The sequence below is a fragment of the Dromiciops gliroides genome, chromosome 1 (genome assembly GCF_019393635.1).
Source record: "Dromiciops gliroides isolate mDroGli1 chromosome 1, mDroGli1.pri, whole genome shotgun sequence".
Classification (NCBI taxonomy): domain Eukaryota; kingdom Metazoa; phylum Chordata; class Mammalia; order Microbiotheria; family Microbiotheriidae; genus Dromiciops; species Dromiciops gliroides.
In genome coordinates this window covers 27,171,455-27,190,299 of record NC_057861.1, presented here as the reverse complement: position 1 = coordinate 27,190,299, position 18,845 = coordinate 27,171,455, and the positions used below count along the sequence as shown (strand labels likewise).

Below are 18,845 nucleotides of genomic sequence, written 5' to 3'. Positions count from 1 at the left end.
TATGCTGGGTCTGGAGACAAAGAGAACCTGCCCCTATCTATAATAAAACCATCTTGTCCATTGCTATACATTGGAGAATCACACCCAAAACTTTGGTGTCCCGTGTTGGGCATTGGTAAAAAGAATGTAGTTCATGTCTAGGAAGTCAATGGGCTAAGTGTTAGTTCCCAAGTTCTAATATCACAGAATATCAGAGTGACATCTAGTCCAATTCTTTCATTCCATAGGCTGGAAAATCAGAATCAGAGCAGGGAAGTAACTTGCTTAATGACACGGCACTTGAGATTGATAGAACTAAGACTAGACCTGATGTTTCCTGACTCCTGATCAAATGTTCTTTCCATCATACTGAACAGCTACCCTCTATCCTTAGAGTGTGGAATACAAGAATTTGGGACCAATCAGTATGAGGTTATTTCTAAATTTTACTAAAACCATCAATCAACTTGCCTTTGCAAAATGCACGAATTGTTTGGACTAAATTGATGGGCATAACAAAAATGGTGCATTGTTTGACTTGCTGAAAAGTTTCACTAAAACCATTAGACTTGGCATACCTGTGCAAATATAGTCTTGTTTTGGGCTCAGTAAGAAGGAATAGGTCATTATAAGTTGTACTTTGTGGTTGCTGTCATTAATCAGCATTGCTATTTGAAGATATTATAGTTGCATTTCTTTCTCTAACCTCATTTCTTGTTTCTTGTCCTTTTCCCCCTTTTCTTGACTTTCCCAGTGAAAAGGAACAGTAAGTATTCTGTGACATTTACTTTTCTACTGACTGTTTTTTGCCTGTTTTTTGATCAGTGTGTTATGCTCGTGTAGAGAGAAGATAGAGGGCAAGGAATAAGCAGTTGTGGGGAAAAAGATATTTGCAAAAGTTCCCAGGGACTCAAAGCATTCAGAGAAGTTTCCAAAGATTTGTCGACTTCTTCCAAATCCTGGGGAGGGTGGCAGATGTGGGATGTGGAGGTGGGCTTAAGATTTAGTCTTTAATATTAACTTGGCCATGATTGGCAGCAAGTCTCTGCCACCTTGATTTCTTTAGCTTCAAACGAGGAAAGCTGCCTTGGATAAAATAAATGCCAAGTAGAATAATTTCTCTTGGTAATAACAGAATGATGGGCATACACTTTACAATGCAATATGCTGAGCACATAATTTCCATCCCAGCACAAAAGGTTATCTTGCTTTCCAATGGAAATGACTTTGAAGCAAAGGGCAGATGTGGGTGAGGGGTCAGTTTGAGTGACCAAAACTAGGAAAATGGGATTATCTTTACACATGCCTTTACTTTAAAAATGCAGAAAACATGTCCAGTCTCTATAATTATTACTTCTGATTGGGCAAAACATCAGTTCATTTACCTGGACCTTGGTTTCCTTATCTATAAAATGAGGGAATTGGACTATATGATTTCTGAGGTTACTTTCTACTCTAAATCCCTGATCTTATACTTTCTAATGATGATAATGACAATTCATTTAAACTCAACACACATGTATTAAGCACCTACTCTATAGATATACATATTAAGCACCTACTATATGCCGGGCCTTGTGGTATTATGGGAAAAGTGCTAGACTTAGAGTTAGATGAGTAGGTGTTAGTTCTAGCTTCCTCCACTTGCTAACTGTCTGACCTCACTAAGTTGTAGCATCCTCATCTTCAGTAAGGTAACTGATGTCCTGATTTCCTTCAGGATTCAGCTCAAATGCTACCTTCTGTAGGAGGTTTCAAGTTGATAGTGCCTTGTACCTACTCTGTATATATCTTCAGTATATCTACCTATGTACCCGTCGTCTTCCCCATCAGAAGACTTGGGTTCAAATATCAGCTGTGCTGCTACCTATGAATGATATATTTGGAGAATCCACCATTCCATTTTTTGCCTTTATTGTGCACAGTTGTGAATGTAAGTGCTTACCAACCCCAAAGTGAAAATGAGGTTACTAATGAAACCACAGGAATGTTTGAAGTCACAAAAGTTAAGCCCATGAATGTTATGGGTTGACTATATTTACAAAGTCATATTTTATAAAGTTTATAAGGATAAAATTATGAAGTATTTGTAAAGTTCTTAGCACAGTGTCTGACATGTAGTAGATACTCCCTTCCTATATCCCTCATTAATTAGTGAATTATTAGAACTGTCAATGGGCTCTCTTCTAGCATACTAACCCTAAATTTGTGTTCCTGAACTACTACTTCTAATATGCTATGGGCTGGAGAAGCAGATAACTAAACCTGATTAGAATTATACCTTAAAGGGGGCAGCTAGGTGGCACAGTGGATAGAGCACCAACCCTGGAGTCAGGAGGACCTGAGTTCAAATCTGGCCTCAGACACTTGACACTTACTAGCTGTGTGACCCTGGGCTTAACCCCAATTGCCTCACAAAAAGGGAAGAATTATACCTTATACATAGAGGGTGTTAGAGTAATTGTTGCTGATAGACAAACCAAAATAAGAGTAAACAGGATCTGAATGAGGGCCTGAGGTGAGGGGGGTGGCTCTGAGTCAAGTGCATGAGCCTCTGCAAATAAATTTTGTAACATTTTTCAAATGCCTGTGTTGCAGACAGAAGGATTAGACTTATTGTTTCACATGGCCCCAAAAGGCAGAAGAAGCACACAGAGAGTAAAAGAATGGGATTCAAATTCCAGCCCCGCCACTTAGCTAGCTGTGTGACTTTGGGCAACTCACTTAACCATTCTGAGCTTCAGTTTCTATATCAGTAAAATGGCTAGATGATGTCAAAAGGCTCATCCAACTCTTAATTTTCCAATCCCATGATCCACTGAGAGGAATAAAAGCAGATTTATGGAAGAATTTCCTAATGATCAGTATGCAGGAGGAGATTTGACTACTTTATTAGGTAGTGAGTTTCTTGTCAGAAGAGGGATTCTAATGGGGATTATATGAAAACTTGTTCAGCATATAAAAGAGAAGATGCTTTCTTCAGGTAGGAGGTCAATGTGAGTTAACAGTGTTATATGGCAGCTCCCCCCAAGCTAATATAATTTGGGGTTATTTTAAGAAAAGTACACAGTAGCGTTTACCATACTAGGGGGATAATAATCACTCTGTCCTCTGCCATAGTTTGGGTGGAAAATGGATTAAATACAGGAGATACTTGGGGGAGGGTACAAGTCTATTGGGTAATAAGAGTCTATTGTAGTTGTTCAGTCCAGAGATGATGGTGGCCTAAACTGGAATAGAGAGAAGAGATACAGATTCAAGAAAAAATGTAGAAATAGAGACAACATGATTTGGGAATTGGTTGGATGGATATGTGGGTAAGAGAATGTGAGGAGCAGAGAATGGCTTTGAGATTGTGAACCTGAGTGACTATAAGGGTGGTGATACTATCAATAGAAATAGGGAAGCTTGAAAGGGAGATGGGGAAAGTAATAAGTTTTGTTTTGGACATATCAAATTTGAGATGTTCATGGGATAGCCAATTAAAAATATCCAAGAGTCAATTGTTGATGTGGGAATTGAGCTCGGGAGAGAGAATATGGCTGAATATATAGTGCTGTGAGTCATCTGTGTAGAGATGGCAATTGGACCCATGGGAACTTATGAGGTCACCATCAGGTGACCAGGAGAAATATAATATAGATAATATATGTATATTTATAGTATTTATATGTATATGTCCACATATGTAGATTATGGACATGCATGTATACACACATAGGCACACACAAATATGAAGTGCATTTGGAGGGTGGGGTAAGCCTATAATTTCATTGGTTTGGGGGACTTCTAGTAAGGAAACTCTCTCCACCAATGTAGATTAGCAACTACTTCAAATCATTGTCATGGAGAGTTGCCTGGATCACTGAAAGGTTAAATAATTTGTCCAGGGTCACTCAGTCAGTAAGTAATGTGTCAGAGGTGTGCTTCCACTCAGCTCTTTCTGCCTCAAAGTTTGGCCTTTAATCCACTTTCCCCCTTGTGTTGCTGAGAAATGAAACATGAAATAGTGAAGAGAGGACAGGCCTGGAATTCAAGAAAACCAGAGTTGAAATCCTGCCTCTGACACATACTGGAGGTGTGATCTTGGGGAAGTCGCTTAGCTTCTCAGTGACCTAGGCCAGGGCTTCTTAAGCTTTTTCTACTCATAACCCCTTTTTGCCTGAGGAATTCTTATGCAACCCTGGTTACACAGGCATATGAAGTAGGTATACATAACCTTTTACTGTGGCCAATTTTTTGCAACCCCCACATTCAGTTATGTGACCCTAGTTATGTGGGGTTGTGATCCACAGTTAAAGAATCTTTGACCTAGGCAACTCAATAAGAATATAAATGACAGAGGATGTGCTGATCAGTATGGGAGAGAGCTTCTACACTGGAAATTCCCCATACTAGTTAAGTCAGAGGTTTCAACATTCTCCCTTCCCTACCCCTACATCCCTGGGGGGAAAAATTTTGTAGAGGACTCACGTGCATGAAATCATTTGAGTCTCATAGCAGCCCCAAGAACTTAGATGCTGTTGCTATTATTATGCCCATTTTATAGGTGGACAAACTGAGGTTTAGCAATAGAAAGTGATCATTACATAGTCAAACAACTAATGTTACAGTTAGGATATGAGTCCAGGTCTTCCTAACCCCAAGTCCAACATACTATCCATTACTCACTACAAGCTTCCTATCTAGGAAACAGTTAGGAATGACTGATTGTAAGCTGGAAACTCTATTTGATTTCTCCACTCCCCAGCTACCTACGTAAAGATATCAATTTGATCCTGAACAGTAGTATACTCAACAAGGCCAAATTAGCTCTGTTTTATTCCCAAATGAGTAGAGTCTGGCTTCTATAGCCTACTGGATCATTAATTTGGGCTAAACAGGCTTCATTACCACCATTCCTTCCATCCATGGTGCCAGGGTGACATTTTGGGTTTGGCAAAAGTCTCTCTCAGATGTTATCTGTGTAAGCCTTTCCTGTTTAATTTCACAAAGGGCTGTTGAATCCACCATGGACAGCAGCATGACTTCTAAAGTGAGAGCAGATGCCCTCTTCGTAGGCTGTATCCATCTCTTTCCTTTTCTCTATTGACCCCTAGGAGATGAGTCTGTTCATTTTATCCTGGAACAAGATGTAGCAGATTGTGCTGAGAGCCACTCTGCTGAAATCACTGCAGGTGGAAGTAGCCTTCTGAGACCACCAGAGCCAAATCCCTTCACATCCTATTGAAGATGCAGTTGTTTCTATCTTTAGAATTCTGAGGAGCAAGTGGGCTCTTGCTTTACCACCTTGCCATTTTCTTTCCCTTAATCAAGCTGATCTGTTGTGCTTCATGAACTGAGTCCTGCTGGAAACTGGATGTTTGGGAGTGATCGTAAAACTCAGAAGTTAATGAAATTTACAGAAGAAAATGACATGTTCTCTGTTGTAGAGTCATGCACAATAGGAGGAGCACATTGGTAGGGTGGGGGACTGGTGTGGCATATAGATTTCTACCTTCTAGCTATCTTCTAACTACAAGAAAGCAGCTGATTGTGAAATGAAAATCAGTTATCACAACAATAAATGGATTAGAGAAATATATGGAATCATAGGGCTGTAAGATTATAAATATAGAGCTAGAAAAGACATTAAAGATATTTAGTTCAACCCCCTCATTTCACAATAGAGAAAACTGAAGATCAATAAAGTTAAATTACTTGCCTAATGTCACACAGATAATTAGAAGCAGAACTAGAATTCAGACGCAAGTCTTCCAACTTCAAACCTGGCACTCTTTCCATATAAGCATGATTGAACATTCATATGATAAATTTCTTTTTTCTTGCCTAGGAGCAGCTGGTGAGACAGTAGATAGAGTGCTGGTCTTGGAATCAGGAAGACTTGAGTTCAAATCTAGCCTTAGATACTTTCTATCTGTGTGACTCTAGGCAAATCATTTAACCTCTGCTTGCCTCGGTTTCCTCAACCGTAAAATGGGGATAATAATAGCTCCTACATTGCAGGCTTATTGCAAAAATTAAATGAGATAATATTTGTAAAAAGCACTTAGCACAGTACCTGGCACAAAGTAAGCACCATAGAAATGCTTATTCTCTTTCTTTGTCTTTTGGAAAACGTAACATGATATATGCATGTATGTGTTGATGTTCACTAAACTTAACCTTCATTTAATCAAGCATAATTCATTGAGATGATGGCTTCCAGAACCCAAAGAACCAAAGTTCTTTTATGATGACTCCTTCTCTTGCTGTGAGTTGCTTACTCTACTATAGTATAGTGGTTAGAGTTCTGGATTTTGAATCAGGAAGACCCAGGTTCAAATCTTGCCTCAAGACACTGACTAGTTGAGTGACCCTGGGCAAGTCACTTAATTTCTCTCAGTCTCAGTGTCTTCATCTATAGCTTGGAGGTAAAGAAAGCACCTATTTCCCAGAGTTTTGTGAAGAACAAATGAAATTATGCATATAAAGCACAATATACCTCAGATATCATAGTTATTTCATTTTTTCATCATTACCTTCACCATTATTTAGTGGTCAATCAATCAACAAGCAGTTATTCAGGTCTTTCTTTGTGCTAAAGGTTTGTTCCATCTCTGACACATACTAACTGTGTGACTTTGGGAAAGACGGTTAACTTCTCATTGGTTTAGGCAGTTTTCTAAGACTACAAATTGCAGAGAAGATACTAACCTACATTGGTAAAAATGACTTTCCTCACCTGGAGTTCCCTGTACTATTGAAATCACAAGTTCAAATCCCTATCCAGGAACTATGCTAAGCTATCGGGACATAGAGAAAAACAGAAAGAGTCCCCACTCTCAAGATGCTTGCATTCTAATGGGGAAGACAGCATATAGCTAAGTAGATACATGGGCAGCTAGATCACACAGTAGATAGTGTGCCAGGCCTGGAGTCAGAAAGATTCATCTTTCTGAGTTAAAATCCAGCCTCAGATACATACTAGCTATGTGACCCTGGACAAGTCACTTAACCCTGTTTGCCTTGGTTTCTTCATTTGTAAAATGAACTGGAGAAAGAAATGGCAAATCATTCTAGTATCTTTGCCAAGAAAACTCCAAATGGGGTCATGAAGAGTCAGACAGAAATGAAACAACTGAACAACAACAATACACACCCACACACATATGATACAGAGAGAGTAGGTAATCTCAGAGGGGGAGATACTAAGAACTTGGGGTTGGGAATGGGAAGAGTTTTCTGCAGGAGGTGGGATCTGAGCTCAGTCTTGAAGGCAGCTGGGGAGCAGAGGTAGAAATGATGAGGGAGAGAATCCAGGTCTGGGAGAAAGCCAGTGTAAAGATATGGAAATGAGAGATGAAATACAGTGTGCAAGAAACAACAAGTCTGTGTAGCTAAATTATAGAATACATGAAAAAAATTAAATAGTGCTATGGGAATATGGAGTAAGAGGTAAGAAGACTAGAATGATAAAGAAGGGGTCTAGGCTTTAAGTTCCAAATAAGGGTTTATATTTGATCCTGGAGAGAATAGGGAGCCAGCAAAGTTCATTGAATAAGGGGGAGACATGGACTGATTTATACTTGGCCAGAGTCAGAAGATTATAGATTTGGAACTGAAAGGACCTCAGAGTTCATGGAGTCCAAGACCCTCCTTTTTACAGAGGAGGAATTGAAGTATTATTGGTGCTAATTGACTTGCTCATGGGCACCTCTCTTGTAAATGGTAAAACCAAGATTGAAACCACGGTCCTCTGACTCCAGATCCAATGCCATTCCCATTGTACTCTGTACCATCTTTGCCCTGGAGTGAACACTTTGCTTAACCTGAGAAGAAAGCAAGTGTAGAGAAGAGACTTGGGATCATTCCCGGCTGTTTAAAAGTAGTATTTCTGGAAACTACTTTTGAATGGTTGAAATTGTGGCTCTAATAAAGGGGCTTTGGGTGTTATTTGAGGCGAGGGCAAGGAAAAGCATCATGCTATAATAGAACCCTGTGATGCAGCTGCTATTATTATCCCCATTTACAGATTAGAAAACTGAGTCTGAGAAGTTAAGTGATTTGCCTAGGTTCGCTCAACTACTAAGTATCTGAGGCAGGACTTCAACCCGGCACTCTATCCACTCCATCATCCAACTGCCCATAACTTGGCATGTGACCTTGGGCGAGTTCCTTCCCCTATCTGGTCTTAGGTTTCTTCATCTGTATAGATAGGAGGTTGGATTAGGTAATCTCTGAAGTCCCTTCCAGCCTGAACACTGATTCTGACATTGTAGGCTCTGTGAGATGCAGCTCTTTCTGCAGCTGGATCAGGACTATGGACAGCTCATGGACATTTCTTGGGTTAACACCCTGGTTAGTTGACAAAACCTTTCCTTCACATCAATTTGGGATCTTGGATCCTGGCTAATAGGATTGTTGAGCTGGAAAGGATCTTAGAGGACACCTAATTCAGGCCCTTGTTTTACAGATGAGGTCACCATTCTGCCCTATAAATGATGCTATTAGAATGTTAGCTCCTTGAGGAGAATTATCTTGCTTTTTTTGTATTGGTAACCCTAGTACTTAACACAGAACTTGGCACATAATAAATGCTTTTTTGTTCATTTATTCACTCACCTGATTTATTCAAAATCACTTAGGTAGAGATGTCCTGGTCAAGGGCTTATTTAAAATTCTCACGAGAGCCGGGAGTTTGCTTTCCTTCGCAGTTGTCTGAGTGGCTTTCAAGGAGAATTGTAAAGACCAGATGTGCTCTTTGCCCCTAAATTGCAGGCACCTGCTGGGATTTCAGTGCTCCAATCACCGTTTGGCATTTGTGGGATTACACGAGGAATAATTTGCCTAGGCAGGAATTTCTCAGATTCTTTTGGACCTTTAACAATATCGTGGGAGATTAGCATTCAATTCCTTGAAAATACCCTCAGCATATGCTTATTAGGTCCTTTCTTTGAATACCAAGACTATCATACATATAGGGCTAAGTACTACATTCCACACACAAATCTCCCATGGGTTGATCTCCTAGAGGTTCCTGTGGAGAATAGACAAAGGCATTTCCATTTTTCAAAACAACTTACACAAAACAACAGTCTTGGCCTTGAGTCTACTTTCCTTTAATTCTAGTTTTGTCACACTCTGGGGCTTCATGAATGTATCCCAGGCCCATATCTGCCAACAGCTTGGCACCATCTAGAAAGCTAGAGGAAGCCAAATAATTGGCTGAGGTACCTTGAAAGCTCTAGCACTGTGATCTTCTAGAAAGCTGCTGGAATTTGTAAAGCAGGGAAGTGACATGGTCAGACCTGACCATTAGGAAAATCCCTTTGGCAGCTGCATGGAGGATGCACTGGAGTGGGGAGTGACATTAGGCAAGATAGGTAGGGCAAGTATTGCTATCTGAGTGTGATACTGTGGCATAGTGAATAGACTCCTAGACTTGGATTCAGGAAGCTCTGCATACAAAGAAGGCCTCCTTTTCTTCCAGCAGTGTGACCATGGGCAAATCACTTAACCCCACTGAACATCAGTTGCCTGATGGTAGACTAGGATTTGATTAGATCAGTGGTGTCATTCAGAGAGAAACAGGGGCCACATATTGACTTAGTTTTAAATGTAATGTTATCTATGTTTTATTTTATTTTAATTCATTTATTTTGTTCATTTTTTCTAATAATAAACATTTTTCTTTATAGTTTTGAGTTCCAAATTTTATCTCTCCTTCCCTCCCTCCTCTCCCCTCTCCCTGAGGTGGTAAGCAATCAGATGTGGGTTATACATGTGTAATTATGTAAAACCAAATTAGTCATTTTGTACAAGAAAACTTGAATAAAAGAAAAAATGAAAGAAAGTGAAAAATAGCCTGCTTCAGTCTGTATTCAATCAATATCAGTTTTTGCTTTGGAGGTGGAGAGTATGATTCATCATTAGTCCTTTGGGATTGTCTTAGATCATTGTATTGCTGAGAATAGTTAAGTCAGTCACTGTTCTTCATCAAACAATATTGCTGTCTCTGTGCACAACTTGCTCTTGGTTCTGCTTACTTCACTATACATCAGTTCATACAAGTCTTTCCAAGCCATTCTGAAATCATCATGCTCGTCATTTCTTATTAGCACAATAATATTCCATCACCCTCACATACCGTAACTTGTTTAGCCATTCCCCAATTGATGGGCATTCCTTTGATTTCCAATTCTTAGTCTTCACAAAAAGAGTTGTTATAAATATTTTTTACAAGTAGGTCCTTTTCTCTTTTGGGGAATGTCTTTGAGATATAAATCTAGCAGTGGTATTGCTGAATCAAAGGGTACGCACAGTTCTATAGCCCTTTGGGCATAGTTCCCAATTGCTCTCCAGAATGGTTGAATTTTTTCATAATTCCATCAACAGTGGATTAGTGTCCCAGCTTTCCCACATCCCCTCCAACATCCAACATTTTCCTTTTTTGTTATATTTGCAACTCTGATAGGTGTGGGGTTGTTTTAATTTGCATTTCTCTGATCAATAGTGATCTAGAACATTTTTTTATATGATTATAGATAGCTTTGATTTCTTTGCCTGAAAACTGCCTGTTCATATCCTTTGACCATTTATCAATTGGGGAATGATTTATATTTTTATAAATTTGACTCAGTTCTCTATATACTTGAGAAATGAGGCCTTTTTCAAGGATACTTGTTTTAAAAATTCTTTCCAAGTTTTTTCTTCCCCTATAATCTTGGTTACATTAGTTTTGTTTGTACAAAAACTTTTCAATTTTATATAATCAAAATGATCTATTTTATATTTTGTTTTGTTCTCTATAATCTTTTTTGGTCCTAAATTCTTCCTTTGTTCATAAATCTGACAGATAAATGATTCCATGATCTCTCAATTTCCTTACAGTATTACTTTTTTTTTTTTGGTGTTTTTTTGTTTGTTTTTTTTTTTTGTGTGTGGGGGATTTTGCGGGGCAATGGGGGTTAAGTGACTTGCCCGGGGTCACACAGCTAGTAAGTGTCAAGTGTCTGAGGCCAGATTTGAACTCAGGTCCTCCTGACTCCAGGGCCAGTGCTGTATCCACTGCGCCACCTAGCTGCCCCTACAGTATCACTCTTTATGTATAAATCATGTACCTATTTTGACCTTATTTTAGTACATGGCATGAGATTGATTTATACCTAGTTTCTGCCATGATATTTTCCAGTTTTCCCAGCTATTTAGTTAAATATTTCCCAATTACATTTTAATTTGCTACTGGCTGTACTTGGTAGTGTTATGAGCCAAACAAACTCTAAAGATCCCATTAGTAACATCTCTGGAGTAGGTAAACCTTTAGGTTATAACCTTACAGCTTCAATTCTATGGGTCTATACATGGGCATCAAAGTTTTCCAAATTCTAAATCCCCTTATGAGACAAGTCATTGCCTACCTCCAGGAACCTTAGATTTCTCTTTAAAATAATGGAACTCAGATGATCATCCATATCCTTTTCAGCTTTATGATTTTAAGATTCAATGATTTTAAGCAGAAACATCACTAATATTTCTGGTGGCTGAGGCAAGCTGCGTAAAACATGTGCTCAGGTCAACTTTTCATACAAATCCAGTTATGTAGGAGGGACCCATAATACTGACCTTAGTGGAGAGAATAGTGTGGTGGGGAAGCCAGGAAAGAGCTCCCTTAGAGCTGCTGCTGCTGCTGCTGCTTCTGGAAGAGGAAGGGGAGAAAGCAGCCAATTGGTAGCCTCTTATTTTGACTAGTTATTCTTGCTAACTAGGCCCTCAGCTCAATTGTTTCCCTGCTGCTGAAGGATTACAGATGCTTTCAGGGTCCTCTAAATTTAGAGGACACACCCTGACACAAAGCCCCCTAGTTACCATTCTTATCCTAAGATTTGTGAAGTCTAGCAACACCCTTTAATTTTCCTCCTTCAAAAACATGAATAACTGATTCTTAAAATTCTGCCTGTCACATTGAGTTAATAATAACAGTTGGCATTTATATAGCACTTTAAAACTTGCCATATGCTACATATATCTATACATACACAGACATATATATGCATATCATATCTATATACACACATATATTTTAATTATCTCATTTGAGCCTTGTAACTACAGCTATTGTCCTATTTTACAGATGAAAACACTAAGGCTTAGAGAGGTCAAGTGACCTGTCCTATACCACATAACTTGTAAGGATCTGAGAAGCTTTCAGGGAACCAGTCTTTTCTTGGGGGGCGGGGGTATGGTTTCAAGCTTAAAGGAATTGATGCAAAGCACTGGTGATTATCAGATGTGCCTGTGGTTTAATTTAACCCAACACTGGAAACCTCATTGGGCCCAAACTTGGAAGAATTGAGACTGAAAGCTCTCTCTATTTTGTGCAATGTGTGCAAAGGGTAGGGACTTATTCTATGCAAGCTATGACCCACACTTACTGGGAACATATTTTCCTTCCCTGCCCACTCAGAACCTGTTCCTTTTCCTTCCTGGAACCAACCTCCTACCCACTGATTTTTTCCTATTTAAATGTTTCCCTTGGTGTGTGGTTTTTGTTTGTTGTTTTTATTTTAGGGTTGGGGAGGGGCAGGATTTCAACCCAGGTCTTTCTGATTCTAAGCCTAGCTGGTACTGACTGTACTTAGTAGTGTTATGAGCCATACAAACCCTACAGGTAAAAAAAAAACCACAACAAAAACCTACAGGTCCCACACAGTGGGACACAGATGCCTGACACAGAGATCATATTTGTCCTATTGTGATAAAATAATGGGATTTGGCAGACACCAAGGGTCCTCACCTGAAGATTGATTTAGAATTGTTTGAATTGGGTGAGACTGAGAAACTGACTGAGTACCTACTTAAGAATGATTAAATGGAGACCATGCCTGGCTGGCTGAGTGGGGATGTTGTTCTCAGAGGTCAGCAGGAGATGACCCTCAGCCAATCAGCTTGAAGGACTTCCCCTTTTGGGGAGGGAGACAGGAAGTAGGAAGGTGAGGCTTGCTTGTGGAATTGCCTTTTGTCGTCCAGAACTGGCTTGGTGGCGGGAGATGGAGAACCAGAGGGCCCCCCTTTCCTTCCAGTACTTTGATGTGGCGAGGGACTTCATGTGGACTGCTAGGAAAAGCAAGGGTTTCTCTCTGGCTATACCACCTCTCTCTTCACTAACTTCTAATACACTTTAATAAATCCTTAAAAGCCTAAACTCTTGCTGAATTTATCAGTGATTTTAACCAGCTTGCCCCTCAAACCTAGGGGGGAAGGTTAGGACCCACATTTAGATTTTAAACATCACACTATCTACCCTAGCAGATTATTGTGAGTCAGTTGCAATAATGTCTATGAAACACTTTGTTAACCATAAATGTAACATAATGTATGAATTGAATCTTTTATTGCTATTATTTCAGATGTGATTGATAGTGAGGGTCAAAGGCCTTGTGCCTGTCCATACAAACCCTCCCACCAACTACCCCCCCCCCATAATCAGAATCTCCATTAGGTGAAAAGGATTTCGTTGGAAAAACCAATCTCATATTTATGCTGTTTACTTTTGAAATGAGAACAGGGAAATCAACAAGAGGCAGTGAGTCCCACAGAGGCAGATTGGAGATATTTTGAAACACAGGCTTTGCTGTATGTCTACTGTGGCTAGGGAATTAGTTTTAGAGAAATGCGTGATGCCCTTGAAGGGGTCTCTGCCCATCTGCTAGAGAGGGAAATTATCAGAAAGTGTGGGCACATGGGTGTTCTATGGGACCCTCCTGTTTGCTGGGTAACTCAGAGGTCATAGGGTTAGATCTAGGCACTTAGAGGAAGCTAGGTCATGTATGCAATGGCACCCATTTGTGTTCTGGTGGAGTAAGAGGGAGAGAATAAATTGGACTGTATAAGGTCTGGGCCATACTGAATAGCCAGGGGACCAGGGATGACTGTCATGTTATTAATGGGAGGATGCCACATGAAAAAATCAAGAAATTCTTCTTACTTATTCTATGTGGGTTAGACTCTGAGTAAGACCAGTGTTGGCCATGGAGTTTTACAAAGACCATAGATAAACTGGAGAAAGGTCAGAAGTGAAGAGTAATGATTAAAGTGATGGGGGAAAAAAGTCCTAGAAAATGAGATACAATGCTCAGGGGTGGGGGGGGACCCTAAGTTTTTCAGCATTTATTCATTCAGTCTTTACTACATTAAAACATTTTTTCATCATTTGGGCTTAGGGGGGTGGAAATGAATATATAGACCTGTCTTTTAATTTGTGAAAGGAATTCTCACCAAGGAAACTCCCTCAGAGAATTACTAGCTGTGTGACCCTGGACAGATCACTGAACTTCTCTGTCCTTCAGTTTCCTCAGCTGTAAAATGAGAGGACTGAAATGAGATGACCCCTGAGGTCCCTTAGAGTCCCAAACCTAAGATCCTAGAATTTTGTGATCCATCTAGGGCAAGGGGTCCATTGACATCAAAGCAATCCACATAGAGATTGGCTTCCTTTTTAATCTTGTGCTTTTTATTTTATGCATTTAAATACATTATTGTGAGCAGGGGTCCATGGACTTCACCAGACCTTTGGAGGAGTCCAATGCACCACAAAGTTTAAGAATCTCCTATCCGGAGGATTTCCTTCTGTCCTGGTCTGCTTTTACCTGCCCAGGACACCAGATTATTTCTTCACACCAGGGAGGAGGGGGAAACAATGTATGGGTAAAGCTAGGAGGGGCAAAGAGGGAGTGGGAGAGAGGGCAGAGATGGCTTTCAGTTCCCAACTTCAAGTGTCAAAAGGCAATTTCATGCCTGCTGACACAATTTGGAGGAGCAGAAATAATAGATGCTGACAGCTAATGGGACTGGAGCTCTTACTGAAGAGCTATTTACTGATTGGATTTAGTTTTTTTCCCTTTTAATGGAGGCGAAGCTCTCTAGTGGTCTAACAATGACTGGGCTCAACCCCGTACCCATCCCTGCAATAATGAAACTCTCCATTTAGTCAGTGAACCATAGCATGAAATACCTTATTAGTCATTTTGCTTATAGCTTCCCAGAGCATTGAGTTTCTCCAATTTTTTTTTCAACATCCATTATCTTTTCTGAGCCTCTCCATAACCCTATGAGGTAGGCAGGACAGAAATTCCTGTGATCATTTTACAGATGAAGAAACTGAGATTCAGACAAGGAAACTGATTAGCCCAAGGGCTAACACTGAACTTTGTGAGAGAGATATAGCAGGATTACCCCCCTTTTACAGATGACAAAACTGAGGCCCAACAATGGGCCTGTATAGTCAAACATTCTTGCCTGTATAGTCACACATAGACAGAGGGTCAAAGCTAGGAATATATAATTTAGTTTTCTTGTCTCTTAGTCTAGTATTCTTTGTGTTGTGCCATGCTATCAAATAAGGAAATTAACAACAAGTAATTTTATCTACCTTTGTTGTAGTTTGTAAAAAATTAAAAATAAAATTGTAATCATGGATAAGGGCTTATCCTAAAACCATTTCTATCTAAACACTAATAAAAAGGTGAGAATGAGATCATTTTATAATAATGATAAAATAATATTTTTATAGGACTTTATGGTTTGTAAGGTACTTTTATACACTTGATCAATTGTCCAATCAACAAGCTTTTATTAAGCGCCTATTGTATGCTAGATATTTTATTAGCTCCTTATAACTCGAGTTGACAACCCAGACCCTAGCAATATGAAGACAAATAAAAAAATGACAAGGCTGTGGGACAGATTCTATGACTATTCCCATTTTATAGATAAGGAAACCAAAGCTCAAAGAGTTAAAGTGACTGACTTGCCCAGGATCAGACAGCTAGAAAGTGCTCGATGCAGGATTTGAACTCAGGTCTAGCACCACAAGGTTCTCAAAGCTATATAAATGAATAAATAAACAAATGAATAGGTGAATGAATATAAAATCTCCTTTGTGCCTTGTAACTATCCTCTGGAGGAGGTAATACAGGTATTATTCCTGTTTTACAGTCAAGGAAACTGAGGCTCAGATACATGTTCTGGTCAGTACTTTCCCACTGCATAATTTCACTTGGGACTTTCTAGCATCTTCCCTCGAGGACTTCTCTCCATCTGTTCCGTGTTTCCTTGCACCTTCACAGGGTTTGCATTTGCATTTCAGACTCCCGACAGGATGGTCCGTCCGCCCTGACCAGCCTGAGAGACCAAGAAAGAATGAAGAGCTTACAGATGAGGAGAAGGAGATCATCAACAGAGTGATCGCTCGAGCTGAGAAAATGGAAGAAATGGAGCAGGAGCGCATTGGGTAAGGCTGTGACATTTCCAGTCAAGTGCTTTAAACCTCGACTTGTGAAAACAAGCCCTTCCAGGCTCAGTCTCAGGCCCAGTGCACCTGGGGGAAACTGACGCTTTGGGAATAAAATTCTGCAGAAAATTTGGATTTGAGGGTTGCTCTGAGTCAACAAGTCAGTAAGCATTTATTAAGTGCCTACTATGTGCCAGGTGGTGAACATACCAAAAAAAAAAAAAAAAAGCAAAGACAGTCCTTGCCCTCAAGGAGATTGAAGTCTAAGGGGAGAGACCACATGCAAACAACTTCGTGCCAATAAGATAGATAAAAGATAAATTATAGATAATCTCAGAGGGAAGGCACTGGTTTTAAGGAGCATCCATAAAGGCTCCCTGTAGAAGGTGAGATTTTAGCTGAGATTTAAAGGAAGCCAGGGAAGATAGAAGGGACACAGGAGGAAGGAGATCATTCCAGGGATGGAGGACAGAGAAAAAAAATGCCCAGAATTGGGAGATTGACTGTATTGTGCAAGGAACAGCAAGGAGGCACCACTGGATCATAGAGTAGACTAATGGAAAGGTAGGAAGAGGTCAAGTTATGAAGAGCTTTAAAAGTCAAACAGAGAATTGTAGATTTGATATCAGAGGTAATAGGGAGCTACTGAAGTTTATTGAATGGGAGCAGGGGGTGACATGGTCAGATCCGTGCTTTTGGAAAATCCATTTGACAGCTAAGTAGGGGGTGGATTGGAGTGGAGGGAGACTTGAGGCAGGTAAAACAACCAAAATATTTGTAATAGATTCAGCTATGAGGTAACAAAGACCTGCATCAAAGGGGTGGCAGTTTCAGAGGAGAAAAGGGGAGGGTGTGCATATTTGAGAAAGGGTGGGCATTTCTCTCCCTCTCACCTTATTGACTAAATCTCCCCTTCTGGGATGCTTGCATTTGTTCTACCTGCTGGCTAGTTTTGTCCCATGGATATAAGTTGGTGCCAGCTAAACTGGCCAGCTGCTGGGGCTGGCAAAGCCTGCTTAGCAACATACTCATCTCTGGCTTATCTCTCCATATCCAGGCGTCTGTCCCCAAGCACTGAAACTGTTCAGAGCCAGTGGGATTTCTTGGACAGAAAATGAAGTTATTCACCAAGAGGGAGGGGAAATTTTTGATTTCTCATCCTCTGAATCATGTATGCCCAGTAGTCAGCCGACCCCAGGAAATTATGGACCCAGTAGAAAAGGACAAATCTCCTGCGACAAATGTTGCCTCCTCTACCTAGATGCTTCCCTCATTCACTAACTGGGTTAAACTGATTTCTGATGTTTGATTGGAAGGAAGCTAGGTGGTGCAGTGGACCAGGCAGGGCCGGGAGTCAGAAAGTTAAAAAATCCAGCCTCAGACAATGACTAACTACATCACCCCAGGCAAGACACTGCACCTCTATCTGCCTCAGTTTTCTTATCTGTAAAATTAGAATAATAATAGCACTTGCTTTCTGGGGTTGTTGTCTGGATCAAAGGAGATAATAATTGTAAAGCACATAGTGGGTCCTTAATAAATGCTTATTTCTGGGGCAGCTAGATGGCACAGTGGAATAAGGCACCGGCCCTGGATTCAGGTGGACCTGAGTTCAAATCTGGCCTCAGACACTTGACACTTACTAGCTGTGTGATCCTGGGCAAGTCACTTAACCCTCATTGCCCTGCCAAAAAAAATTCTTATTTCCTTCTTGCATTGTGCTTACCTATTCCACCAACCTAGAAAGCTTTCAAGTACAGACTGGCAGATGGGCCATGTGTCCATCAAATGGGCACCAGCCTGGCTAGTTCTGGAGACACTCATTAACAAGATGACCTCATGAAGATGAACACAAAAGTTCTCAAAAAGTGTCTTGGATGTGATGAAGGGGTTGCAATCTACATCAGTCCAGGGAGTGCACAACTGATGGAATCAGAGGCCCCTTGGGTATTGAAGAAGTAGGTAGTGTGCTATAATGGGAGGCAATGAGATATATGGGAATCCCCCTGGTGCAGGTATCATCCCCTCACATTTTGCATTTGAGGGGACTCTGCTTCAGAGTGGTCCCATAACTTAGCCTGGGTACCTCAGCCAGAAAGCAGCAGAGCTGGGGTCATCACAGCAGGTGTCTGGACCAGAAGGCCTGATGCCAATACTCTCTAGCACCACGTACCTGACCACTTCATGTACTGGGAAGAACCCAAGGCAACAGATTAGCAACCCTGGGCTCCTTGCTCAGTTTTGCTAATAATTTACCATGAAAGAAAATTCTTTCCTTTTTTTTTCTGGATCTTTCTGTTCTCCTCTAATAAAATGAAGGGACCTGTCCCTCCTGGAGTATAAGTCGGCATTTATTCAACCTGTGTAATGTGCCACAGGAAACAACATGGACACATCCTAGTATACACAAGTGCCTTTAATGATCCCTGAATTCTCCCTGAAACATTGGCCCACACTTTTTTTTGCGGAACAATGGGGGTTAAGTGACTTGCCCAGGGTCACACAGCTAGTAAGTGTCAAGTGTCTGAGGCTGGATTTGAACTCAGGTCCTCCTGACTCTAAGGCTGGTACTCTGTCCACAGTGCCATGTAGCTGC

General features: G+C 40.5%; 1 protein-coding gene across 15 annotated transcripts in view; it reads left to right on the top strand.

Moving 5' to 3' along the window:
* RPH3A (rabphilin 3A) overlaps positions 1-18,845 on the top strand; it is a 344,443-nt gene that overhangs the window by 233,006 nt on the left and 92,592 nt on the right. For 12 of the 15 annotated variants that reach the window (XM_043977132.1, XM_043977139.1, XM_043977137.1 and 9 more), the window contains 2 exons: positions 734-745; positions 16,106-16,249. In XM_043977132.1, coding sequence (XP_043833067.1) covers positions 734-745; positions 16,106-16,249 — 156 coding nt within the window. The remainder of the gene's footprint in view (positions 1-733; positions 746-16,105; positions 16,250-18,845) is intronic. The other 3 variants (XM_043977145.1, XM_043977136.1, XM_043977144.1) reach the window with 1 other exon arrangement.